At 53.7% G+C, this 27,582-nt stretch overlaps 2 protein-coding genes across 6 annotated transcripts in view; one reads left to right on the top strand and one right to left on the bottom strand.

The window, feature by feature from the left end:
* Positions 1-462: 462 nt before the first annotated feature.
* KCNS1 (potassium voltage-gated channel modifier subfamily S member 1) lies at positions 463-11,723 on the top strand. Of its 3 annotated transcripts, none has more exons than XM_048072553.2 (3): positions 463-1,230; positions 5,914-6,905; positions 10,378-11,723. In XM_048072553.2, the coding sequence occupies exons 2-3, from the start codon at positions 5,940-5,942 to the stop codon at positions 10,831-10,833; spliced, it is 1,422 nt and encodes a 473-aa protein (XP_047928510.1). In that variant the 5' UTR covers positions 463-1,230; positions 5,914-5,939; the 3' UTR covers positions 10,834-11,723. The 3 variants fall into 3 exon arrangements, with proteins under 3 accessions (XP_047928510.1, XP_066834674.1, XP_047928511.1); XM_066978573.1 differs by lacking the exon at positions 463-1,230 and adding an exon at positions 1,582-1,683; XM_048072554.2 differs by lacking the exon at positions 463-1,230 and adding an exon at positions 2,492-2,624.
* A 4,362-nt stretch (positions 11,724-16,085) lies between these two features.
* STK4 (serine/threonine kinase 4) overlaps positions 16,086-27,582 on the bottom strand; it is a 45,861-nt gene continuing 34,364 nt past the window's right edge. For 2 of the 3 annotated variants that reach the window (XM_048072552.1, XM_013189286.2), the window contains one exon: positions 16,086-19,431. In XM_048072552.1, coding sequence (XP_047928509.1) covers positions 19,273-19,431 — 159 coding nt within the window. In that variant the 3' untranslated portion in view covers positions 16,086-19,272. The other variant, XM_066978571.1, reaches the window with a different exon arrangement.

Raw genomic sequence — 27,582 nt, 5'->3', positions numbered from 1 at the left:
GCAATGCTGGACAGGGGGGGCAGGCTTGGGTCTGCCCTGCAGCAGCACATAAATGGGGCAGGGGGGGTTTACAAAAAGCTGACCGGTGCAGAGACCGGGTGTGAGTTGCAGCGGATGCCCTCGGAGAGCCCAGGGGTTCCCCCAAGGCAAGGTTCCCTCCCAGAAAACCAGCAGAGAATTGATTTCAGAAGGGAAGAGGAAATTCTCCCCTTGGCAGCACATCAGTGACAGGCAGAGCAAGCCCCAGGGGGCAGCACACCCTCCTCGCCCCCCCAGCCGGGCCGAGAGCCGTGCTGCCAGCAGCCAAAGCTGGCCGAGCTTATCTCACAGCCTCCAGGGCTGCACAGCCACCCCAATCGCCATAAAAATAAACGCTTTTGCCTCGTATCGCACAACAGAGGAATTTCCCTCCGTTGGTTTTCCTTTTTTTTTTTTTTCCATTTTTTTTTTTTTTCCCCGAGGCCTCCCTCCAAGTCTTCCCTCCCCCCTCCCTCCGCTGCCTTCTTGCCATGTCAGCAGGCGCGGGGCACACGCTGGCACACCACGCACATGGGGACACGGCGACGGCCCCGCGGCAGCGCAGCGCCTGGCGCAGGGACGGGGCTGGCACGGCACGCAGCCACGAGAGGCGGGCACGCAGCGGGGGGAAGGATGCTCTCCGCCGACACGAGCTCCCAGCCGGCTGCCTGCGTGCCTGGAGAAGGGTGATGGCCTGCAGGCTCCGTGCCCGAGCCCTAAAGCAGATGGATTTGCCCTGGAGGGTGGCGCGAAGCCTCGCACCGCGTAAACTGCCGGTCCGATTGAGCTGCTCGGTGCCGGAGCAATGAGCCATCGCCGCACGGGCACGCGGCCATCACCCACGGAAGGTCTCAGAGCCTCTCTTTGCCGTCCCTCTGCTCTGGCAGCCGACTTTTGGGGCAGTTGGAGCTCTCGCCAGGCCACGCGGGGATGGCGGCGGGTGGCGGCGTCCCGCTGAGCTGACCCCGACCATGCGCCCGACCCGCTGCCTTCGCCCACCTCCTGCACAGGGACAGCGGGGAGCTCGGCGAGCCGGGCAGGGCTGCCCAGGACCCCTCAGCACCCCCAGCCCCAGGAGGAAGATGGAGCAGGATGGCGTGACGGGCACCTGCGAGGGCCGAGGCGCGTCGCCGGCACGCCATGGGGCGGCACGCTGAGCTCAGGGCCCCGCCGTTCACCCCCAGCCCTCCTGCTTCGGGGCGCTTCGAGCAGGTAAGGCGATTTGGGGTGGGGGGGACACGGGTTCCCCTGCCCACCCCGCTCCCAGCCCCGTGCAGCCATCGTGGAGCTGCCTTTAACCTTCATGGGGGAAACCACAAAGCCGATCATGAGATGGTTTTGCCAAAAAATGGGTGTGTGTGTCCCCCCCACGGCTGGCAGCGACACCTCGCACCCATCCCCAGCTCTCCCAGGGGAGCTGCGGGGGGGATTCCCCAGCCCCCCCTCCCATCCTTCCCCCCCCCCCAGCACAAAGCCGCCGGGCGGAGCCGGGGGGCGGCACCCAGGGGAGGATGGAGGGGGGGTGACGGGGCGGGGACCCCCCCCCCAACCCTTCCCCTTCCTTCCCATCCCCTTCCCCTCCCCGCCCGGCCCCGCGGAGCTGCCGCCGGCCCCGCAGGGCTCCGCGGCTCCGCGCACGCTGCGGCGGGGGCGGCGCGGCTGCAGGTGAGCGGGGGGGAGCCGGAGCTGGGCAAGTCGGGGGATGCATGCTGCGAGGGGGGGGGGGTAGGGGCAGGGACACCGGCACACCGGGCTGAGCAGGGACCGGGGAGGAGAGGAGCCGGCAGCCCGGGATGCTGCGGGGAGCTCGGCGCACGGGGTAGCCCTGCCGTGCGCTCCGGAGGTGGGTGTAGGGGAGCCCCTCCGCCCCCGGGTCTTCTGCGCCCCCCCAGGAACCTCAGGGCAAGGTGTGGGGTTGCCCCTTTTCCTCCCCAAAGCTGTGCCCCCAGTACCTGGGAGCAGAGGCTCCGCGCGCGGCAGCATCCGCAGCAGGCGCTGGGCTCCCGCTCCCGGCCGACCCCGGAGCTGTCGGTAACCGCCCCCCTCCTGCACCCCGAAAAAGAGCCGGGAGTCCCCCAGCCGCCTGCCCCCAGCTCAGGGCACGTCGGTGGCCTCCGAGCACACGGCGGCAGCTCACGCTCTGGCTGCAGAGAGCTGCCGGCAGCGGGACACCCCTCCGTGCTCCCCCCGCCCCGCCGCCCGAGGGTCCTGAGCACCTGCAGCTCGACGGGCCCGGGGATGCTGAGCGGCGGGGACGGGGCACATGGGCATCCCAGGGAGGGTGTCACCTCCCCAGTCCTGCCCCAGCCGCCCCCAGCATGCAGCCCATGGATGGGGACACCCCCCGGGACGTCAGCCAGCCCCGCTGTCCCCCCGGATTCCCCCAGCCCTGCCCCGATCCCACGGGCATCCCACCTGGGGCTTGCCCCAGCAGCCTGCCACCAGCACCCCGGCACACCTGGGAGGTGCAGGGCCACGAGCCCAGGGCGACAGGGTGCTTAGGGCTGGGCTGCAGGCGAGGGATGAAGGCTTTCCTCCTCTGCGTATTTCTAATGGCTCCTCTGAGACCAGCCCCACGACTCCCCGCCGGGAAGCCTCGCTGAGCTGTAAGTACAGGGCTTTTTATTTGGGCTGTTCATCTAAATCCATCGTACCTGCTTGGAAAACCCCTGTGTGCAATACTCCCTGCTCTCGCCGCATCCCCACTCGAATATCTATTAGCATCTCCCTGCCCACTCCCCTGGGTCCCCTCCGCCAGTTGGAATAAATACACAGAACTTCCCTTTGAAAGGCTTTCAGGAAAAAAAAAAACCACGCGTTGTCAAGGGAAACTCTTCCAGCATTTCTTACAGATATGCTTGATCCGTTTTAATATTTTTTTGCTGTCATAAATGCATATATCAGAGCTTTTTTTCCTCCACGAGATACATATTCATTTGAATGCCCGGTGCATGGTTCACGCTGGGTGTGTGGTAGTTTCCCTACAACAGCTCACAGAACATTTCAAAATCGATCACAAAGAGCCTGGCTTGATCTGCTCTATTTTTCCAATCATTTATGGAGATTTTGGTGCGACTAAAAGGCAATTTTGCAAATTCACGTTACTCCAGACAGGCACATTTGTATTCTCTGCCCATTGTGATTTTAAAAAAAAGGAAAAAAAAAAACAACACACCCAACCTTCCCAAAGCCAGCTTCTGTCTCCCAGCCGCTAACCCCGCCGATGGGACAGATCCTGCCAGGCAGGTCCTGGCTCAAGCCTCGGCGGTGCTCCAAAGCTGAGCTGAGCTCGCCATGAAGCGAGCAGGCAAAAGAGTTACAGAACTATTAATTGCTGCTCTGCGTTCCCAGATGAAAGCCGTGTGTGGGCAGAAATAATCCGCTCCGTTCAGAAGCAAATGTCGGAAGGGAGAATCTCGGTCCGCGACCCCCCCCCGCCCCGCTCCCCGTGCAGCAGGGAGGAATTTCCCCGGGATCCAAAGCTCGCCCATCCTCAACACTCATTTTTCTCTTGCCATAAGGGCCCAAAGCTCGCCCATCCCTCAATTTTCCTCCTGCCATAGGGGCAAGGCATCACCCACAGCCGCACGGCGCGAGCTGCTCCTGCCGAGCCCGGGCATCGCTTTGGACTCACCCCACGCTGCCAGCCCCATCTGCAACCCCCAGGCTTGCCCCATCCCGGCCCCAAAGCCACGTCCCCGCTGACCGGGGTGGCGTTTGGCCTGGCCTGGCCCCCCGGCTGCAGAACAAGGCACGAAGAGGCTCGGGGGGCACAGGACGGGCTGCAGCCCACAGGCCCACCCCCGCGGCCCCTGCCTTTGCGCGCAGCCTGACTGCATGAGCATCCTTCTGGAAGGAACCTGGATTAGTCATCCCCACCCCACAGATGGGCTGTGTGATGTCTTCCCTGGAAAAGCCGATCTGTCGCAGAAATCCCAGTTTGTCCCCGAACAGGAGCGCCTGCGCCCCTTTTCTCCCTTCCATGTAGCATCTAAAAAATTGATCCTTTTATTTTTTTCACCCCCCCCCCCCCTTAGAAAGGAAAGCTGATGAGTCCATTAAGCTCAGAGGCTTTGCACAAAAGAGTTGCCTCCTCCAGACAAGGGGAAGCGCTTGCCTTGTGGTGCACAGCCTGCGTCTTTATCAGCCCCGGTGCCGAGACGCAGCTGAGGTAGCAGATGCCTCTGCCGGGCTATTTCACATCCAGCTGGCATTTGCTGCACCCACTGCCCCGCTCAGCCTAAAAACCCACCTCTGCGGGCTATTTCCAGCCCTGGCTCCAGCTCTGACCTCCAGGTTCAGATGCAAAATCCCCCCAGGGCCCTCTAACCTTTTCTATGTCACCGTGCAGGTGCCAGAAAACGCGCAGCCCCCTCTCCCTGCTTTGGTGCTTGCCCCATAAACCCCTCGAGGTGTCCGGTGAGCAGCGTGGGGTGAGGGAACCCACCTCGACCGACGTCTTGGCCCTCGGGGGCTGCAGCCAGGCCGGGCTATCCCACCGGGCTGGGGGCTCCCCAGCATCCCCACGGCACCTCTTCCCCCGGCTCCTGCTGCCCGTCCCCAGCCTCTGTCCTTGCATCACCTGAAAGTTTGAAAACTGCCATGGCTGACGCCAGACGGGAAGGTGAGGGACTTTTCTAACAAGCAGTGGGCTGATAAAAGCTGTGGAGGGAAAGCTTTGAGACCAGAGCCAGAGTCAGAGGGTCACAAATTCCTCTGCAACCACTAAAAACTTCAGCGCTGCACAAGTCACATCAGCAATGAGAGCGACTGCAAGCAGGGCTCAGAAGCAAGGCACATCCAACACAGGGGTTTTCCCAAAGCAGATGATGTGGGGGGAAAAAATGTAATTTTGGGGTCTCGGAGAGCAGAGCCAGTGCCTTCCTGAGGGCACCAAGGCCCCGGCACCGCTCCCTGCGAGCTCCACTGCGCCCCTCCAGAAAGGGCGAGAGGCAAAGGAGGTAGGTGGAGAAGTCTGGTTGCAAGGTGACTTAGAGCACAAACCAAGTGCTCGCCTTCTTATTTTAAACCTCTGGTCAAGGTGGGTAAATGCATTTTAGGGTGTGCGAATGCTGCTCTGTGTTAGATGTTGTAACTCTTGCTCGTTAGCAAATGCAATTGGTGCTGCGTGGCAAAGCCCAGCGCCCTGAAACTTGTAAAATCCTGAAACGTGGCAGAAAGCAAAACTTCCCTTTTTATTTCCCTGCTAATACACAGGCCTTTCATTCAGTCATCAATGATTCTGAATCATGTTTTTGTTATGTTTCAACACTATAAAAATAAATCTTAATATTTTACGTGACGGAGCACACAAGAGGAAACAAAGAAGGCAGACGAATTGTTTTGACATTTCTTCCTCTGAAATTCTCCCCAAGACTGACACCTGTGAAAACGCTTTGATCTTGGCAAAACTACCACGGCTCCTGGGTAGATCATGCCATCCAAGGACTTTTTGGCCAGGTCCAATTAGCGATGTAGGTGGTCGGGCTACAAATCTCTTTGGCACAATTTGATGAGCGCAGGGCAGCACAAGATCTATTTTTTCCTTGGGGGATAAATCTTCTCTCCAGTGACTAATTGCGTGTTTGAAGGAGGAAAGCCCCACAGGCGAGGTGCTGGAGATGCAGAAAATTGCCTTCGTTAAGCCACTGGCGATCTGCAAATGGAGATATTTTAAGAGGTAAAAAAGGAAGGAAAGTCTCATCTGGAAAAATAGGTTTGGTTGTTGTTTTTTTTTTTTCCTTCTTCCCCAGTAAAGAACAAATGCCCAAAGCTGCTCCTTCCCCCCCCATCCCTCTGTCCCTCGCTGTCCCACACACAAGCATCCCCCTCGCCCCCCGGGGCCTCCTGTCCCCCCCGCAAGCACCCTCGAGCCGCGCTGTGTCTCGCCCGCAGGTGGACCAGCCCCCGCTCTGCTGATCATGGTCAACAAGACCTTAACCTACTGGGGTCCCGGCTTCGAGGAGGACGTTATCAACATCAACGTGGGGGGGCTGAGGCGGCGGCTCAGCTCCAGCGCCCTCTCCAAGTTCCCCGACACCCGCCTGGGGCGCCTGCTCTCCTGCGACTCGGAGGAGTCCATCCTGCAGCTCTGCGATGACTACGACGTGAGCGCCAGGGAGTTCTACTTCGACCGAAACCCCGGCTTCTTCCTCTACGTGCTCCACTTCTACCAGACGGGGAAGCTGCACGTCATGGAGGAGCTCTGTGTCTTCTCCTTCTGCCAGGAGATCGAGTACTGGGGCATCAACGAGTTCTTCCTGGACTCCTGCTGCAGCTACCGCTACCACGAGCGCAAGCTGGAGGGCCGGCACCACAACTGGGACGAGGAGAGCGAGGTGAGCAGCGTGGACACGTCCCCGGACGAGATCTCCGACATCAACCACGAGCTGCTGCGCTACAGCACGCTGCGCTGCGGCAACGCGCGCAAGCGCCTCTGGCTCACCATGGAGAACCCCGGCTACTCCATCCCCAGCAAGCTCTTCAGCTTCGTGTCCATCAGCGTGGTGCTGGTCTCCATCGCCACCATGTGCATCCACAGCATGCCCGAGTACCAGGACGCGGACGAGGCCGGCAACGTGCTCGACGAAGCCGTCCTGCACAAACTGGAGTATTTCTGCATCTCCTGGTTCACCTTCGAGGTGTCCTCCCGCCTCCTGCTCTCCCCCAACCCCAAGAAGTTCTTCAAACACCCCCTGAACCTGATCGACATCGTCTCGGTGCTGCCCTTCTACTTCACCCTCATGGTGGACCTGACCATGGGCAGCGACTCGGAGCTGGGCAACCTGGGCAAGGTAGTGCAGGTCTTTCGGCTCATGAGGATATTCCGGGTGCTGAAGCTGGCTCGGCACTCCACGGGGCTGAGGTCCCTGGGGGCCACCTTGAAGGTAAATGGGCTCCCTATCTCCATACCTACCCTTATTATCAGCTCTGGGCTGGCCGGGGGATGTGGAGGTGCCCGTTCCCAATGGGTTTCCAGCTCTGGGTGGTGTGTGAGAGCTTGTTTGGGGTGGTGGGCTGGGGTGCTGGGGTGTGCTGAAGCAAGGCAGCGTGAGGAGTGCTGCACGAGTCCTCCTTGTGCGCACACCCGGAGCAAACAGGAATTCACCCCTTTGCTGGGAGACTTGGTGACTCCTGGGTCCAGCCCCACCGTGGTGGGCCAGCACCATACCTGGTGTCAGAGCAGAACGAGCCATGCAGGGGCGGGTGGTGACGTCCCACCAGTACACCTCGCTGGGTTAGCCACGGGGTCTGGGACCACTGGGAGCCACCCCATGGCACCACAGGGCACGCAGGGCTGAGGGAAGCTGGCTTCAGGACTAGGCCCTCAGGAGGACAAGCTGGGTGAGGGGATGCTGAGAGCGCCCCAGGTCCCTGGCACACTGGGAGGTGGCACCCACGCACGTCTGGGGAGAGGTCCCCAGGCTCCATGTCAAGCCCCAAGGCTGCATCTCACCAGAGCCACCCCCCAGTACCCGGGGAGGGACTGGGGAGAGCAGCTGTGACAAGCTTCGAGGCACGAAGCTGTTGTGAGACCCTCGCCAGCCCAGTCCCACATCCCCGACCTCCATCGCTGCAGCTCAGCCACCCCACATCGGTCTCTGCTGTCCCCACAGTCCCTCCGGCCTCCTCATGCCGAGGGTGACGTGTGGCTGAGCCGGTGTGTTGGGGAGGGTGAAGCCATCCCCTCACCTCACAATCCAGGCGATGCAGAGGCCAGCTAGCCCAGCCTTTGATTTTCTCTGCTTCTTGGTGACCACCTCAAGAGAAACCCCCAGGCCGGTCCCCGGGCCCACCAAGTGTGGCAGCAGATGCTCGAGCTGCACACAGGGAGGACACCACTAGCACAGACATCTTTGCTCCTCCTGGGGCTGCCTCTGGCCCCGCTTCCAAAAACCCGCGCTGGTTCTCAGGCTGGGGACCCCGCCGTGCTGGCACGGGATGTCCTGGCATCAGCAGGGCTCGATGGCCAGGGCTGGCCCCGCTCCATAGGGCTGGGTAGAAAAAAATCAATGCTTGAGCGTGGCTGGGGAGGAGGACGGGGTCCCGGGAGCGTTATTTGAAATGAAGGCACCTGCGGTCCTACCCACAGCATGCTTGTTCCTGAAAACCCACCTCGGAAGAGCAATGAGCAAGCGGCACGCACACGTAAAGCAGCTCGCAGAATTTAAATCAAACCTTTCAGGTGGGAAGGGCTCCCCCAACCCTTCCCGTGCTCCACACGAGTGTGAACGACGCGCTGCGGCAGGGCAGGGGCTGCCGGGCTCCCTGCACATCGTCGGGCAGCAGAGGGGGGACGTGACCGAGCGCCGCTGCTCGGGGAGCCCGCGCCAGCTGCAGGGGCTGAGCGACACAAGGCTGCCTCAGCAGCTTGGTGCTGTGATTTACCAGGCACATAAATTACAACGCCTTGTTCATCATAATTTATTTCCTCCCGCAAGAGCATAAGGCAGCAGCAGCAGCAGAGGAGCGAAGCCTGCTAACGGCCAGGAAGCGGGGCGATGGCTCTGGCACGGCGAGTAGTTGCTGCCCTGCCACAGAAGTGCTAGCAGAGGGATTTCTGCCCCTGTGCGGCATAAACGCAGCGGTCTGCAGATGATCCAGGGGGCATTTAATTTGGTGGCAGCCTTCCCACGCATCCCTGCTCTTCCTCGCTGCCACGTACCGACATCTGTGACAGTGGGTGCGCTTCCCAGGTGGGGGCTCGGTGCTGGCCTCCCCCCAGCAGCTGATAAGCTCCATCACATGGAGCTGATAAGCTCCAGCCAGGAGCAAGTCTTCCGTGGCCAGCTGATCCGTCTGTGAAGCTTGGAGCTCTTTGTCCTTCCCCAGGAGCTCTTGGAGTTTCTCTGGGGCATTTGCAGCCACAGGTGATGGTGGAGGAGGAGGATGTTATTTCCCTTGGTGTTACTGGCATTAGCTGAGCAGCTTCTGCCTGCAGTATAAGCAAAGTCTTCGTGCTCCCTGCCATGAATACACCTCCTTTATGTCTTGCCTTGACCGCAGAAGCTATTTTCCCATGTCTTTTGCTGTTTGCTTTGCTCAATGTTTCGTTTAGTCATTATGTGGTCTCCAATAAAGCATTCTTTGGCTGTCGGGAGACTGAAAAAATAATACAATCAGAGCTCTGATTTCCTTTCCCCAAAAGATGAGGAGCAAGTTGGCCGATCAGTGGGCAAAAACATCCAAGAAATTTGCTTGTGGTGACCAGGCAGGGACAGAACTGCAGCATGGGCTCAGCCCTGTGAGCTGCCGTTTGCTCTTACCCCGTTGCACACCTCTGCTGTCCGTCGTCTGTCTGTCCCACGGCCACCACACCCTGTCCCCAGCCCGGCAGCCCGGGTGGCCCCAGTGAGCCAGGGGCACAGTGCCCATGGGGATGGGTGCTGGGGCCAGCCCGGGCTGGTGCTGGGTGGATCCCAGGCTGACCCGATGAGCGGGGCTGCGCCGATTCATACCGGTGCTGAGGCAGAGCAGTCGGTTTTGCTTCGAGTCTCCCATGGAGCAGCAGCAAAAGGGAGATGGAATTATCTCCAAAAGAGCAGTTCCTATTAAAAAAAAAAAAAACAAAAAACAAAAAAACCCACCTCCCCCAGCACAACAGCCAGCAGCTGTGTGTTCCTGTAGCATCTCTGGTGTCCTGTAGCCGGGTCGGACACGGGTTAAAGTCACCGAGAACCCCAGCGTTGAAATGTCCCCAGCGGTGAGGCTTCAGGGGACAGAATCGGGCAGGGGGCTGCTTCCGAGCAAAAGCCTGCCGAGCCCTGGAGGTGGTGAGGGGTGCAGGAGGGGCAGGCGGTGGGGCCGCCCGGGGCTGGGACAGGAGCTGGAGGCAGAGCTGAGGCTGCAGCAGAGGCGCCCATCCTCCCCGTGCTCGCACATCACCGGCGTCTCAGGAAAATACAAATCACCTCGCTTAGAGCCTGCCGGTCCGGTGCTTCCTGGGGACCTGCCAAGATAAAAGGAAAATGTGTCTGGATGCTGACAGCCCAGATCAGGCTGGAGCGAGTGATGGAGCCAGGGCACAGCGTCTGCAGCGGGAACCCTCAGTGCAGGGCCCTGCTCCTCTCCTGGCTGCCCCATGGGGGTGCCGGGGGCTGGCTTCCCAGCCACCCCACTCACCCCAGGCATGGATCACCCACGCACCCCAACCCTAAGCCCACCTGGGTGAGCTCCCACTCCCCACCCTGTGTTCCCCACACTGTTTTTGACTTCCATGTGCTGCCACTGCGCCGTGATGCCCACGAGACGCCTGTGGAGGTGTGCAGGGGGCTGCACGGGGGCTTTGTTTGTGCTGTGGCACCCCAGCACCCTGGCCACGATGGTCCTCGCTCATCGCCACCCCGCTTTGCCTTCCAGCACAGCTACCGGGAGGTGGGCATCCTGCTGCTCTACCTGGCCGTGGGGGTCTCCGTCTTCTCCGGCGTGGCCTACACCGCGGAGAAGGAGGAGGACGTCGGCTTCGACACCATCCCGGCGTGCTGGTGGTGGGGCACGGTCAGCATGACCACGGTGGGCTACGGCGACGTGGTGCCCGTCACCGTGGCGGGCAAGCTGGCCGCCTCGGGCTGCATCCTGGGGGGCATCCTGGTGGTGGCACTGCCCATCACCATCATCTTCAACAAGTTCTCCCACTTCTACCGCAAGCAGAAGGCGCTGGAGGCCGCCGTGAGGAACAGCGAGAAGAAAGACCCCGAGGACACGGAGAGCTGCTCCAGCCACGACCGGGACTCAGAGGCTCTGAGCGAAACCTCCCTGGGCAGAGGCAGCCCCGACCGCCGCGGTCTGACCCCCGGCGGCCTGCCCGCCCCCTGAGCCCCCCGGGACGTGGCGGAGGGGCCGGGCTTCCCCGTCTCCCAGCCCCACACAGGGGACAGGAGGGGCTGGGGACGGTGCCCACCGGCTGCTGCCAGCCCCAGGGCGGTGGGAGGCAGCAGCTGGGGCGGTTTGGATGCGTCTCAGCTGCACATACCCCAGCCAGGGGACAGGAAGGGAGAGGGGAGAAAAGAAATGTGGGTAACCCCAAACAGGCGCTGCCCTGGGTGCGTGAAGCGTGGTTTTCCTCTGCCCTAAAGTTGTGTGTCATCTAGGGCACGGTGAAAAAGCTTGGGGTGAGATGTACCCCACGCAGGTCGGTGCCAGCGCTGGTCCCAGCCTCTCTCCCTGCCCGTGTGTCCTCAGCTGGGAAAGGCCTCAGGCAGCCCAGCAGGCTGCGGGAAGGGGACGGAGCAAAGTGAGCCTCGGAGGAGCTGCGGTGCCCGGCTTGGGTGAGCCTCACTGCCCCCAGCCCCTGCGGCAGGACCGACTGCAGGAGGTGGGCTTTCACCGCTCCATCCTTGCTCCATCCCTACCCGTGGGGCTCCTGCACCATGGGGCGTTTGTTCCAGTGCTGCTGCTGCTGCTGCTGCTGCTGCTGCTGCTGGCACCCGGCCCACGCAGCAGAGAAGAGGCAGAGTGCCTGCAAAGGGCTGCCGGGGAGCAGACACAAGGGATGCTCCTGGGCACCGAGAAGCTGCCTTGGCCACTGCCGTGTGCCCCTGGTTTCCAGTGCTGGAGGAGCTGCCGCACTGGGGCGATGAACGAAGCCCGAGGGATTTGACACGTGCCCTGCTCCCCAGCCTCGCCCCGCCGCCTCGTCCCCCCGCCCTGGTGCCAGGCAGGGGCAGCAGCGGTGCCAGGAGCCGGGGGGCATCTCCCCCATCCCCACGGGGAGCTGAGCCCCCCGGGGCTCCCCTTTGCAGAGGAGGCAGCCCCGGCAGGACAGAGGAGACCTCCTGCTGCTCCTTGTCACCCCCCTGCCTGAGCCCCTCTCAGCTGGGCACGTAGGGCACCCCCGTCCCACCCAGACCCTGATTCAGCTGCACACATTCGGGGCTGCTCCTGGCACAGCACTAACTCCCTACAGAGCTTTTCCTTGACCCCCCAGCTCTCTGTCTGGAAATCGTGCAGCAGTCCTGTGCACACAGGAACGTGCCCAGCAAGCCCCAAACTACTCCGACGGCTACAGGACGGCCCCAGCCACCCGCATCGCAGTGCTTGTCACCGGCCGTCCTGGCTGGCGTTCAGGGCACCGCGCGGGGGACACCGCGGTTGGTGACAGCTCTGCCTCAGCGACCTGCTGGCCACGGGGATAAAAGACAAAACCGTGCGGGTCCAGCCGCCCTGAACTCAGGTGGGACCAGGGGATCCCCGGGGAGCAGCAGGGGGTGGAGGTGCCCACGCTCCTGGCGCCATCGAGTCTTCCAGTACGGCCGTGCCGTGGTCTGCCCCGCGCTCACCGCCCGCCCCGGACCAGCTCCCGCTGCACCGTTACTTGAACAAAGGAAGGAGTTTCCCCTTCTCTCCATAAATACCCCAGTAGCAAAATGTACAAAAAAAAAATGTGAAGACTAAATTACATGTATTAACTAAGAAGCATTATGCAAATAATTAAAAGAGCATGTAAATTAATTTTCTATCTATGCATGGGATGCATACGGTATATTTTATTAAAGATCTGAGTGACCCACCTCGGAGGCTGGCTCTGTTTCGTGCCCCATTAATCCATGGGTTTGGGGCAGGGGCAGAGGGAAGGTGGGAACAGCCCCCAGGGGCTGCCGGGCCGTTTGCAGAGCGATTCCTGCAGCAGGCCGTGGTGCCCCTCTGCCATCTCCCACCACGGCTGCCGAAGCAGCATCCCGGGGGCTGGGGCGAGCAGCTCTGGGCTGCGGGGCTCCCGGAGGAGCAGCACGGATGGGCGGCAGCACGGGCAGCAGGGTGGCTGGCAGGGAGGAAGGGATGGCAATTAACGTTCGGCATGATGCTTGCCCAAGCAAACGGCTTGCCCCATCCACAGCTCCTTGATCCCCCAGCACGCTGCTGGCTCTTTGGGAGCCAGCTCTCCCTGTGTCGCAGGGGGTGAAGTCTGGGCTCTGGTGCTGCTTGGGCTTCATCCTCTTCCCTGGAGGCAGCATAAAAGGCCGAGGTGGCCGCTGGTGCCACTTGTGGCTTCCGAAACAAGGGAGGGGACGGCTCAGTGCTGCTCCCAGCACAGCACCTGCATCCCGCAGTGAGGTGGGAGGGGAGGATAAAACCCAGAGTTTAATCTTTATTCCTTTTAGAGTTTTTTCATTTGGAATAATAATAAAAAATCCCCATTCTGCGAATCTTTCCGAGGCAAACACTTCCCTAACCCGGGGGTTAGAAGCAAGCCGTGCCTCCCGAGGGACCCTCTGCAGCCGCTGCGTACGACGGCTGCCCCGAGGGGCTGCTTTGGGGAAAAACCACAAAGGACTTTTCTTTTTTTAGCCTCCTGCATGCTGCGAAGACGTTCGGATTTGTATGGCGATGAGCAACCGGGAAAGTCCTCCCACTGCTCTGCAGATAGAGCTGGCGGTGCCGGAGCTCTGCAGCGCCGGGAGCAGCCGTTGCAGGAAGGTGCCCAGCGCCAGCAGGGGCGATCGCCGCCGCGTGCGCGCTGTCGAGGCACTGCTGCACGGGGTGGGCTGCCGGGACGGGTCTGGTTTACTGTTCCCAAGGCTAGTAGGAAATTGGTGCTCTCTTGTTAATCCCTAATCAGTTTCCCGGAGCGACTGTTTTCCTTTGGTACAGCGGGTAAATCAATTAAACACTTTATCAGGTTATGTCTGCAGAAGCAGCTCTCCACACTCAAAAAATGATGGATGAAGGAGAGACCATTTTACCTCCAGGGAACGGCGATTAAGGAGTGACCTTATTAAGCTATTTCACGCAGCTGAGAATTGGACAACTCTGCTCAGAGACAAAGTAAACTTCAGCACTTTTAAAACCTTTTCTTCCTTCGCCAGCGTTCAGACACCCTGAGGGTGCTCTGTGCACCCGACTGGTTGTGGGAAATCCAGGAGCTCTGGAAGGAGGCGATCCGTAGGAAGCAAACTCCTCGCTGGCAGCGCCCCTGGGACCTGTCCCGCCTGGCTCTGCAGCCCTGATCCCAGGGGGGTGAGCGTGGGGAGTCAGAAATCAGAGCAGGCTGCTCGAAGTGCAGATCACATCGGTGCTGCTTGTAATTCCTCCTTTTGCTGAACTGGGAGTGGCGACCGATAAAGAGCAATTGTGCTTTAGTTCTTATTTTTCTTTTAATTGTGGCAAAACACTTTCTCCTGGTATTAGGAAAGCCCCGAGGTCTGCACATACTCAAGGCTTCAGCCCTTACCTGAACAACAGCAATTAACTCGGTTGTACTTAAATCAGTTTTCCTCCTAACCATTTGAGCTAGCTAAACGAATAGTCTCAAAGCGGTGGAATTAAGCTAACCAACAGCACCTGGGCAGATCACACGATTTCAGGAAATGCCATTTGCTGCCCACAAAAAACAGGGGTCAGGCATGCAGGGGAGCCCGGCACCAGCGAGCGATGCAGGAAAGCCCAGGATGCGTCCACAGCCAGCCCCGGAGAGCAGCAGAGGGGAAAAACCGGCCCGTGCCTTCAAGATCATCCTCGCCACGGTCGGTGGGTGATGGCCCAGACCCTGTGAGCCTCTCGGGGTGAGGAGAGGAGGGTGTGCAGCTCAGCACCCGCTGTGACACGGAGGAAGGTCGGTACCAGGGACGTCCTGCCGCTGCGATGACTCTGGGCGGGACGCAGGGGCACCGGGCTCCCTCCGCTGTATTGATCTTAGCTGCGACAGCCTGGAGGGGAGCAGAGCAGACTGTGCTTAATGGATGGAATTGAATAGTTTTAAAGTTTTTAAACAAGTTGGCTGCCTTCCTGGACTCTTAAATTAAAGGGCAATTAAGTCACTTTCAGTCTGGAAATAGCTGATGGGCGTTTCCTGCTTTGACTCTTAAATTTTGCCGGAGTGATTAATGCAATGAAAAACTGTCAACTCTCGAGTCAGGGCTGTCAGCCAACACCAAGAGCATTTATCTGAGTGCCTGTTCAGCTCTTCTGGCCTGTGGACAGGAGGAAAAGGGACAAAATGAGGGTGAAGGAAGCAGCAGCTGGGTGTTAAAGACAATGCCACCTGCACCTTAGTACTGACAACCATGGGAGGAGGAGAAAATCTGGGGCTACGGCTTCTTGGCAAGTGGATTTTTTCCCCCATGGCAGGGAAAAACTTGGCTCAAGAGCCCCAGCTCAGGGCTACTTGTCAGCTGTTGTCTGTGTTAGCTACATGCAGTTGGTATTTCTGCAGCACGTGCACCGCTCCTAGCATGAAACGAGTGCATGTGAGCACTCCTGCTGTACGGCTGCAGGGCTGCTGCTGTGCTGGGAGCACCATTTTCCCTTCATGCAGGTGCTCTGCAGTTTCCTGGTGATGTTGCTGAGAACGTGCAAGTGCTGCAGGCTTTCCCAGTCACTAGAAATGCCCGCAGTCTCCCTCCCTTTGAATTCCACACTCCTTCCTAACATTTAAAAGCTCACATCTATTTTGTTTCTTCCGGGATTGCTAACCGAGGCTGACTCCTGAATGAATTCTGTCTCTGGTTCAGTTAGTCATCCCTTCAGAACAGATTTAGTAACTGCTCAGGGAAACCACGTAAAAGCCAATAGTTCACCATGGGAAGGCAGCACCCACTCACTGTCAACTGCCTCCTTCCCCGAGCCAGAAAGCTGAAAGTGCAGCAAGTCAGCCAGAATTAGGAGAGTGACTCGAGCCTCACCTTTGTGTAGGAAGGAGAAGGAACGGATGCATACCTAGCCCCAGAGCCGACTGCAGGCTCAGGGAAGGTGCTGCAGCACGAAGCAGGGATGGCAAGCACTGCAGCAAAGCTCGCTGACCCACCTGCCAGAGCTCCCTCCTGCACCTCCGATGTGCACCCTCGTGGGGAAGCGGCCTGAGCATCCACCTGCATCGTCCCAAGCTGCCGCAGAGCCAGCAGCACGCGGGCCTGCCCCCAAACCGAAGCAAATAACCCCCCCAGCTCTCCTGGAGGCGTAGCGTTAGCAATGTTTTATGGCTAAAGAACTGCCTGTTCAAAAACGCATTTGGCATGTTTACTGCTTATGTTTATTAATGCTTGTATGCTCGGCTAGAGGCACCTCGTGTCAAAGCTCGTCCTGATATGCCAGATGTTTTAACGCACAAATATTACTCATGACACTGATGCTTTCAGTATGGACAGTTTATTTGCCCCTTTGAACAAATAAGGCAAGATTTGAGAAAGATCAAACAAAAATATCCTGTATCAAACTCGGAAAACGCAATAAAAGTTACTATTCCATACATATACAAACTAATGACCAACGCTATTATATACAAACAGCTAGATCTTACAAAAGAGCATTTCAAGTCAGCACTTTATGCCAGTGTTGCTAATTTCTTTGTTACAAAAAAAAGTTAAAGCTACAAACTTCACATTATTACGTCTCGCATGACTGACATCATCGGTATCTCTGGGTTTCAGAAGCAAAGATAATGGTTTGTCCAGAACACTTTCAGCAATGCAGATGAACCCAAGGAGCACGTGAATGCAGCTTCACAATTAAGGAAGCGTTTTTAAGGAAGCATTTTGCTTAACACCTTTGTTGGACAGCTTTCCCTTAGGGCAACAGCCGTGGTCTGGGTCTGAGGGACTCTGAGAAGCGAGCAGGCACTCTGCTCCCAGACACTCTACCAAGGGTCCAAATGGGGAATTATTTTCTCTAACAGATTGCAAATCAGTGAAGGAGAAAATAATTCCTCTGCATCAGAGCTCCATGTGCAAGAAACATCAAGTCTCAGCTACTGGAAGCATTTACGAAAGGTTCAAAGACAGTTAAGCCATTGGACCAGTTTTACTTCTTTTGGTTCATTTGCTGTATTTTAAGACAATCACATCAGCGAAGCAGAGCATTTCAACAGTGCTTACATTCAGTTACAGCAGACACAGGTTGCATATTCCAAAAATATGCACCACAATAGGGTGCTTCACCTAAAAACTTGGGTTTTCTAATGCCCTCCAACCACTAGAAAGTTACCTACACAGTGCAGAGGTAAAACTACTCCCAGCAGAATCTGCTCGATCCGTGCACGCAGTGCAGTTTGCCACATCCTACATCCCAACATCTGTCACACCAGAGGTACAAGCCAGGTGTGACCTAAAGCTGAGCTTCAGCGGGCCCTGCAGGAGCTGCCCGGCCTCCTGCCTCCGGTCTCCGCATGGTGCTGGGAGAGCTGCAGCCCAGCGCACAGCCAGCCTGGGCGAGCCCGGGGGGACGGATCCATCCAAGTGACTAATTCAAGATGCAGTACTTAACAGAGCACTCCCTCCTAAGCTGTGGGAGTTTCTTTGATGCAAAGGGCTCTCATAAATATTGCTCGTAACAAATATTCAGGGCAAAGCGTATTGCAGTTCCTGGACACGCGCTGTGCGAGCCCCGGTGTTCACGCAGCATGTCACCAGACTTCAGCAGAGTCCGGACTGTCACTGGTAAGGCATTTTAATCCATTAACAACAAAGATTTTAATTACTGGGCTTGTGCTGCGGAAGCAAGCCTTTTCCAAACTTTCCTGACACTTGAGGCTATCAAGCAGCTGATTATCCAGGATGTACAGCTCTTACTGCCTCCCGTTCGCCTTAGGGCCAGCTGGGCCGCTGATCTCCGCAGCAGCTGTGTTAGCGCTGCCTATCGGACCGGGACAAACCGATGCGACCAGATCTGCAGAGGGGGTACAAATGGCTTGGTTCCTTTCACAGCAATGGAGTATACCTGTTAACAGCGGGCAAAAGTCTGCTCCGAGCAGGGAAAAAGAGCCTCTCGAGGCATGAAGTGAGCACTTCTCTCCAGCAGCACTGGGTTCAGGAGACACTGCTATTTAGTTTAATTATCTGGGTGGCGTACCAAGGCCTATTGCAGAAGAATGACATGGAAACTCTTCTCTCCATCAGAGCACAATAAAAATAAATTGCTCTGTCCGAGTATTTCATCACACACCAGACATCTAAAACTAGGTAACTGCTGTTACAGCCCAGCGGGCAGAGGCGTCACTGCTCTCTGCCCTGCAGCCAGGCTCACTTCATCGTTGCTCTGTTTTACCCTCCTCTCCACCAGCGTGAGATAATTGCACCATCCTCACAGCGATTGTACATGCTGGGTGTTTTCATTGAGCTACGGCAGGCAGAAACGGCAGGGTAATTTAAAGAGAAAGAACATGAGGAGCATCCAGAGGAACGGGAAGAGACTGAATCTCTTCCAGTAGGATATTTTTCATTGTCTTCTCCTCCGGATCAGCTCTGCCTCCACTCCACCCCATAACGCACATCTTTGCGCATCAACAAATGTTAATTTTCATTTTAATTTTTCTCATGTGCAGAAATGTGAAGGATTGTGAAATTAAGTTTTTATTCCAGCACCTAAAGATGTAAATTTGAAATGATGAAGCCTGTAAAATATTTCACAAACTGTGGAGACTTCTCAGTCCTCTCAGACACAGCAGAAGTACCTAACTCGGGAGAGGTTCACGCCACTTCCACCCATTCAAATACTGGTTCCTTTCCCCAGCACTCCACGGTCAGCAGGGTTTCCTTAAAGGACATTTCCAAAGAGACAGATGAAGTGGAATCTGCTTTGTTTTAGGTCAGATCACTGATTGGCTTTTGGTTTTAAGTCAACGTGGATTTTATGTTACAGAATATAATTTCTGATGGAGGCACAACATGCTTTATCTACTAAGATTAATTCCCAAATTACATAAAAAAGGACAAAACTGAGGTCTTGAAGAAATCACACTTGCTTAAAGCACAAAGTGTAAGGCATGGGGCTTATTACAGGCTTTTTAAAAACTGAGATTTAAGTTTCTTTCGAAGGCTGGAACAGTTTGTTCTGTTCAGTGACCTAAAACTTATCAGTACCTTAACAGCAGAACGATACAGTTAACAGCTCAAAATCGAGTCTGTGCATTCACAAAGAAAAACATGAACAACAAAAAACACAAAAGTTGCAGCCATTAAATACCACAATTCGTATTAACTTAAAACAAAGAAAACAGACTACTGAAAGTTCAGTTGAAAAGAGAGTGAGCCAACTTTCTTTAGTCTATTTCTACCCGTTCCTCTGATTTAAAAACAGGCCACCTAAAACCAGTAACAAAGCTCCTTGGGATAACGTTTTAAATACACGTCTAACACTAAAACATACCATCAGGATTTTCCACTTAATGGCATTCCTGAGTTCACAAAGGTGCTATGGGAAAATAAATGAGCAGAAGTATTGCCCTCTGTTTTGCTAGCATATTTCAGTAGAAATCAATGTGTTCAGTAGTCATAAAAGCAAGGAGCTGATTGTTTGAGGACGGAAGTATTTTCTACCGGTGGCTCAAAAGTTCTGCTGCCGCCGCTTCTTGGCTTCAATGGCATCGAGGATCGGCTGCCGCTTGGACTGGTACTTCTGGCGGATTTCCTCAATCTCCTGCTCCATCATGGGGTCGAGTGCTGAGAGCCTCCTCTGAAGTTCATCCACACTCCAAGTCTTTAGCTAGCAGGGAGAGGAAAGGAGAGCAGGCATCAGCGTCAGTACAGAAACCATCCGCACATCTACAGGGGTTTTGCTGCCTGTTAGAGTCGGGGAAGCTGAAGGTCACAGCGCAGCTTCCAGCAGGGAAAGGTGGATCAGCTCTGCTCCTGCTGGGCTCCTTCCTCAGTGGGACCGTCATAAACTTCAGGATACTGGGCTGCTTTTGCTCATTTTACAGATACGCTATGGATTCTGCTTAGCGGGAGCATGAGTGTATAAAACAACCAGTGCGATGTTTCCCCCATTGAGGTGGTCTGTTTTTCTAACACTTCACGTTGCAGTCTTAGGGCAGAAACGCTGTACTGAAATGGAGCAGAAACAAAATTCTCTCTCCCTCACCTTTTCTTGCAACCAAACTTCCTTCTGCTAAGTGAAGAAAATGAGGCAGAAGGGAAAAGGAAGAAAAAATCATTGACAAAAATGCATTTGAAAAAAAAAAAACCCACACCACATTTATGTACAATCAGGCTGAACATCAATCACAGTGAGGAATTCAGACTCCTCTGCTAAGTCAGAAATCCCAGAACGCACATAACAGGTCACCTTGGGTCAGCCTCATACAAATATAAGATGCAAGTACAATTTGTATTTCACTGTCCACGTGAAGATGTCAGGCTAGTCTGGACAAACTTCCCTTACTCAATTTACTACCTGCTGCCCTTTGTTTAATTGTTTCTCTTGCGAGTGCCAATTCACCGAGAACTGGCACAGAAAAGTTTTGTTCTGTGATTAAAAATGCCAAATTTGGCTCAGGACAGTCTGAACTGTCCATAGCTGTGCCCTTTACATAAAATTGTAACCTGTGGAACAGAGAAGGTTTTAGGATAATGCTAAAAAATACGGACGCTCAGAGTGTTTCACCCAAGTCCTTCTCCCCTCCAAGACCAAGAGACTCCCAGAAACGCACAGGAGACGCTGCGTGACAGCCACTGCAGCAGAACGGGGATGACTTTGTACCACCTGCTTTCAGGGCCCACCTGCTGTGGAAACTAAGAACAGGCAAAATAATTTTTTTGGTGAAAAAAAGCATCAATTTTAAAACCTTCACTAAATGTCATAAATGAGTGATTTATCTTTACTTCAATTAAATGCAAGTGACACAAGTGACACTGCTGTCCTGGTTTAGCTGTTGATTAGTCAGCTATTGCAGTTGTTTTTCAAGCCACTTCCAAACCAAACCACAGTCAAACGCCTGCTGCCTGCTATATGGCAGCAATCGAATTACTGCCTGTTTAAGGGCAGTTGTATAGTTTGATCTCTCAAGCTGCACGAAGCCTGATCTTTCTTCCTGAGGTGGAAGAGAGATCAGCCCCAAAACCACAGAGTCATCTGTTCATTGATTTCTCATAAGGTCTTCTAAAATTCTTTAGCATACCTACAAAATGCAGCCGTACGATCACAACCCACTCCAACAATCTAGGCACAAGAGAAACAACCCCTCCCTAGCAGTGCTATGCGGTCGTTCTGCCTTTCCAATCAGCAAACCCTTCATTAGAAAGACACAGCACTTCCTCCACGAAGATACACGTTATTTATATGCAGAAACACACCTTCACCAGGCAGCAGCTTAAGCTGATGCATGGCACCAGTTGCCTTTTCACCCTGATTTACCGTGGAGCATTCAACATTCCCCTTCCTCAGCATCCAGGGAATTGAACAGTCAAATAAAAATGTTTAAAAAAAAAAAAAGAAGAAAAAAAGAGGGAAAGCTTGAATTAAAGTATTGAGCACATACATTAAACGTCTATATTGGATCAGATCTTGAGATGGATGTCAGCTCGCACAGAATAACCACTGCTAGAATACCAAAGGAGAGTTTGGGAATCGATCTGAAGCACCTCGCTCTTGGCTTAAGCCAACCATCGGAGGTCAGAAATCATCTCGGAGCTGCAATCTTCCACAGTGAAGCAGTAAGAAGAAAAATCTGCCCTACAGATGCTCTTAAACATGACAGAGCATCCTGGGACACACTATGTGATACCGACACACAGAAAGACTTCCTGCTAAGTGTAAGCAACTGCTGCCAATGGATGCAATGGTTTTGACAATTCCTGTGTTTGTCAGGACAGATGGCTAAAAGTACAGAAGATGCTTGAGTACAGCTAAGCCTGGAGTGGGCAAAAGCCTACAGATCTATATTAATAACAAATCTGGAAGTGGGTTACCTGCGCAGACGCGTGATGCAGAACAGAGTAGCTGCTCGAAGAGACTGATTGTGGATTAAACCCAGAGATGTTGGAAGTGAGGAAAGTGAATGCACTGCAGAAATCTAAAGCACAGAAACACGTCCTATGCGTAACGCTGGGTGTTGATGTAGATGAACTCACTGCAGAGTTTTCACCTGGAATAACGTCAGCGTGGTTGTGACTGCTATGCTATTCCTCACAGAGGCAGAGAAGCCAGAGGGCAACACCAGTAAAAGGCCCAGAACGTGACTGTTCACCACAAATGAGTTGACGAAACTGATGCGAGCCCAATTACTCATGAACGAGAACCAGTGCCCACGCAGCTGCAGAGAGGGAGAGCAGGGATGTCCGCTCCTCTGCTCCCACTGTGCTCCCGGCCCGCAGCAACACGAGCCCTGGGACACGGGCTGTGCTGTTACTCACCTCGTCTTCTCACTCGCACGTGTGTCTTTAGAGGAAATAACAGAGCTGCTTAAAACACCGTGACCTCCATTTCACTTTGCTGTGTGGCAATTCATCGTAAGTCAACACCACAGACAGATTTTCTCCTGGAATGAAGTTTTTAAACTCTAGCGTATCTAGCTCTGCAGCGTTAGGCTCCTGGGACAGTGACATTACTCTCTTAGAGAAATGCCAGAAGGAAAATAAGAAAAGAAGGACAAGGACAGAGCATCTCATGACAGACGGCTGTGGGGTAGAGTCTCAGCGAGGAACAGCTGTAATTAGAGCTGGTTTTAGCCACAGGGCTCAGTCCCATTCCCTTCCTCACTTCTCAGCAATTCTTCTCTTGCAAGAAGTCTAAGTGTCTTTGTAAAACCTATCTATTTTCATCCACGGTAATCAAACAGCTACGACAACCTTTTAAAGGAAGGAATTGCATTTCAAATGTATAGACTGATATAAAATACTTGGTGTAAGGTTGGTGGAACATATCCAGCAAGAGGGAGAGGTAGCAGAGCATTGGAAGCATTCAAGCAAGGTTACATATGCAGCAAGCTAATTTTAACAATTTGATTAACAGTTTTCCTTTTACTCAGGGTTTTGAGAAAGACCGTAGCTCTGTGATAATGCCCAGTTGAAGACAAGCTGATCAGAGGCGCAGGCACTTCCCTGGCAGTCTCTCAGCTGTGGCTGTGCACATACCTGGGCACTTCTGTCCTGAGCAAGAGGCCACCTAAAAACCTGCCCCAGTATTTTTAACCAGACTGTGCCAGGTTTGTTTCTCTTGCAAGATCTGCTGCCAAACACAAAGCCAGGAGAATCAGCTCAGCCCCTTCCCAAACCCCAAGAAAACCAACCATAAAAACCTGAACAGTGCAAACTGTTTGGATGGGAAGCTGACAACTTGTCAGGGTTCTCTCTGTATCCACAGGCCTTATGCTGCTGAGCATCCATGCCTGACTTTCCTACAGCAGGCTCTGCAGCTTGGCCAGTTTGGGACCCAGCATATTCATAAGGTCCAGCAGCAGCACAAGGCCACCACTGGCTGGGACCAGCCCAAACTAGTGCCATAAATACAATGGTGTCCAGCAGCCCCACTTCAGCTATCATTCCTAGCGCTCCTCTTCCATAAAACACTGCCAAGAAAAGCCTTTTTCTGCATGAATTCCAAGCATCAGACAGCAAGGAGCTGTTTCCCAGCAACTTTCACACGTTTCTCCCCCAAAGCATTTTGACTGAGCACAAGCTGACGGCGCCTGCCCCACTGGGGTCCCTGGAATCACAAAGACTGTGGCAGGGCACATTAAAAACATCTTCTGACACTGAATCTGATCCCTAGATTTAACACCAAGCCTTTTCTTTGCCACACTGCACACTATCGGGGCTTTGTTTTCAAATGCTCTCTTAAAATTCCTGAAGCTCGTGCCAGACGTGAACCCATCCATCACCAGGGAGGGGATGCAGTTCCTTTATCGTCATCTTTCAAACCTGCAGACGGATGCTGTCTTCTGGAACGAAATGGGAATGTACATGACATGGGTGAGATGGGCTTATTTTCCTCACGGTGAAAATATGTCAACAGTTTTGCAGAACGACGACACTTCCAATCCTCATTACTACAGGAAATCCTCCGTACGAAATCAGGAAGTTCCCTCTTTCCTTAACCCTCCAGTCATACCCCTCCACCATAATTTCTGCAAGTTAAAAACATGTTTGCAACACATTCACAGTGTACTTTCTGAATATCCTCCCACCTTTACCACCAAGAGCCTGTTTTCTTTTTTTTTTTTTTTTTTAAATAGGGAGCACCCAGGTGCAGCTATCAGTCTGCCTTTTAACCCAAATATTCCAGGTGGCATCCACTGCTCAACATAACTCGATGTCAAACTTTAAAGTTTTAAATAGCCCTTAGAAAAAACGTCTTTAGCAATTATCACTTCATAAGGGGCAGTGGGAGTTTGAAGACTAAAATACAGAAATAATAAAACTGCAGCTTCCCACACTACACAGGGAAATAAATTCTTAGTGGAAAAGATATGAGCTAGATGGGAACTAAAAAAAACCCAACACACAAAACAAAAAAACCACACACACAAAAAAAAAAATTGTCTATTTAGCATAGCTTTTGTTGACATATTTTCCTTTTTTGCCTAGTTTTACACTGCAATTCAACAATTCTTGACTGTACACCCAGAGATCAAAGACCCCAGGGAAACTCAAAACATCTCAAATCACATTAGTAGGGAGCACGACTCATTTGCCTGCACGTATTTAGACAAGCAAAATTTAAACGTGGCTTGAGAAGGGTTTTCACTGAAATCAAGTTATCCGAGCTATGCTAAGCATTAAATGCCAAAAAGGAATTTGCTGCTGGAGATAATGAAAACCATTACCGCTGTAAGAACAGGCTATCAAAGCAGAATTTATAGAAATGGTGTATGTACAAGCACACACATGGAACGAGCTCATCTGATGAGGCCACAGAGCACCTAATGATTGTTTGGCAGCTCTTGGGTGCCACAGTAGTTACTTACCAGTCGCACTTTGATTTTCAGAGGAACATGGAAGCCAAGACTTCGAATAATCATGAGCTGGACACTTAAAAATTAGACTAGATTCAAACAAGAACAGTGGTCACCCTGCCAGCATCAAGCCGTCAAGGGAACAGGAGACACACAACATGTACGGGGGACAAAAGCCAGAACACACTTCTGAGCTCACCTGAGAGGGCAATACCCAGCGTATGGCTCTGAATCGTAACCTGGAGTTACACCGGTCCTTGAAACCACAGCTCCAACCGGGTGCCTGCGGCACTCAGCCAGGCTCGCTCCCACACCGCCTCTCGTGATGCAGAGCGAGCCTGCTGTGCCGTGGACGGACGTGCAAATCCACTCACTGAGACAACACTTCCCGTACGTCACATTTTATACCAAGTTTCAGACCTTCAGTAACAGGCTGTTTGGGGAAAACAAACAAAACCAACCAACCGCCTGGGACTACAGGTGTCTGGAAGCACGTGGGCCCCTCACGTGAGGTTACTGATCACACAACACCAGGAGTGGCTACTAGAGACAAGCAAATTCCTACAAATAACGTAGGAAGTGTCCAGATGTCCTTTGGGAAGGGAGGCTCTGCATGGAAGACACTCATTGAACTCTTGCTTCACTTGACCTCGAATCCCAGAGAGCTGTCAGCAATGCTAGCAGGATGCTCCCCTTCCGATAACACACAGGGCAACGCTTGCATTTCATTTTCAGGATCCTGCGAATCAGTTTGATGCACATCCACCTCAACTTTTGAACTCTTCTCCTATCACCTCCTCAACCAGAGTTTTATTTTTGGGCCACAGACATTGGGTGCTTCTTGCTGTGACTATTTGTAGCAACCACCTCGGAGCGCAATTCAGCTTGCAGAGCGTGAGCGCACGAGTGCCAGAGAAGCCCATGAGCTAGGGAGTGGTGTCAGGCCTCAAGAATTCATGAATGTGAGCTCTGACAAGTGTAAGAACTTAGACTATTCTGGAGTTAGCCTTCTGTAACTTGAAAGACTGTTTAAACATGGTATCAATTAAATGCTCATACCATACGTAACCTGAGGAAATGGATTACTGAATAGCACTATGCACTTTTTTTTTTTTAAACCAGCAAAAGAAGCATTCAATTTCTCTGGCCAAAATTAAATGAAGAGGGTGATTTCTCATGCTAAGCAGTGCTCCAGAGTTTAGGTCTTGAAAATGGTGATACAAATTGGTGTTGGAATAGCATGCCATTTTTTCTTCGCATTTTTCCTGAAATGCTGGCTCGGTACCATTTGGCATACTTTCAATCACTGATCTAAAAATTAAATGCCTTGTTCTCATTTATGTTTCTAGCATAAGGAGGCCTCATGTAATGCATGAGCAGGCATTAACTATTTATTCACTGTAACACCGTATCCAATGCAAGGGACATGAGAATCTAAGAACCTGCAGGCACTTACCACCCACTTTTCATCGTGATTGTCAGGTCCCTACAATTTCACAAATCTGTCAAGAAGCCATGCTGCACAGAGGCTACGGTAAATCAGAATAACCCCCAGTACCAAGTCAAACATTAATTATCTTGATTTCCCCCCCTTTTAGCATGAGAATGTCAGTGAAGTTTCACACTGTTATGAAAGCAACGGATGAAATGCAGTCACTGCGGGATTTCATGCAAGATTAAAAATACAGATATTAATCTTTCAAAGGACTTGAAAAATAAGTCTCAGCAGCACAAGCTTCTGCTTTTAATGCATCTTAATTATTTAGGCAATGTGCTAGCAAAACACATCATGGGCTGCAAGCATCCAACACAAGTCGAACAGCGCTGCGGCTAGAGTCTCCAAAAGAAAGGGACTACCGTGAGCTGCGATGAGTGCACATCTGGAGACAGTTGTTTCAGGCCACCGTACCTGGACAACTCAAGAAAAACAACCCTCAACTTTCAAGCAGATCAACATGTGTGTTTGAGGCCATGTCTACTTAAGTCAGTGCACGTCAGCCAGCTACAACAGCTGAATGAGTAAAATCACAGTATGACTTTCTGTGGAGCAAATACAAACACTAACACAGCATTCAATCCCTAGCTGAACTGGAAAAAGGTATTTTAAAAGAGCTAAATCAGAGAAGACCCTTCTCAGACGATGTGTTTGGGCTAGCTTTATCTTACTTTTGCAAACGTGGATTTCTATGGCTACTGGAAGTAAAAACATCTTACTGGTACAATGCCTGTAAGGATCCTAGTTGCTTTACATGCTGCTTCACTTATCTGATTAAAATACAGGTGCACGATCCCAGCACATCTGCATTACTCCTACTGAGTTTCTGGAAGGCCAGGTGTGTCACTGTCCTTCGTGCCATGCTCTTGCCGGCACTGTGAAGTTTCTGAACTGGAAACTCCTGCCTCTGCAGGAGGGACTCCTGCAAGACCTGCCTCTGCAGCTCAGCACCGTGCCAGCTTACCTCTTGTAGCCAGGGGACCACAGCCTGACGGGCCGTCTGGGAAGCTGTCACAGAATCATAGACTCATTAAGGCTGGAAAAGACCTCCAAGCTCATCTGGTCCAACCATCACCCTACTGCCAACATTGCCCACTGAGCCATGTCCCTGAGCACCACATCCAACCTTTCCTTGAACACCCTGACCATGCAAGGCACTGCTGCTGGTGCCATCAGGGCCACTTTGCTGGGGAGCTCTCACTCACCAGCAGCTGCCGAGGCAAAAGCTGCCTTCAGCACCAAGGTTTGATCCTCCTGGCTCAGCACAGACCTTCCTCGAGCTTGTTTGCAGTAGCTAATTCCTGTCACTGCTACTGAAGAGAGACGGACACGCTGCAGACACACAGCTGCTCCTTCACCAGCTAAGAGTCACCTTTTCTTTGCTGTCTCCCCAGCACCCATTTGGAGGTTTTTTTCCCCCCATTTCCTTGAAGCCTGAAGGGCCGGGGAGAACTCTGCTGTTGGCAAG

The sequence above is a fragment of the Anser cygnoides genome, chromosome 16 (assembly GCF_040182565.1).
Source record: "Anser cygnoides isolate HZ-2024a breed goose chromosome 16, Taihu_goose_T2T_genome, whole genome shotgun sequence".
In the NCBI taxonomy this organism is placed as follows: domain Eukaryota; kingdom Metazoa; phylum Chordata; class Aves; order Anseriformes; family Anatidae; genus Anser; species Anser cygnoides.
The sequence above is the reverse complement of the archived record's forward strand: the minus strand, read 5'-3'. Positions and strand labels throughout refer to the sequence as shown.

Coding starts and splice junctions, on each gene's coding strand:
- KCNS1 (XM_048072553.2), top strand. CDS start 5,940: ATGGTCAACAAGACCTTAACCTACTGGGGTCCCGGCTTCGAGGAGGAC. Junction 6,906..10,377: donor CCCTGGGGGCCACCTTGAAG/GTAAATGGGCTC, acceptor TTTGCCTTCCAG/CACAGCTACCGGGAGGTGGG.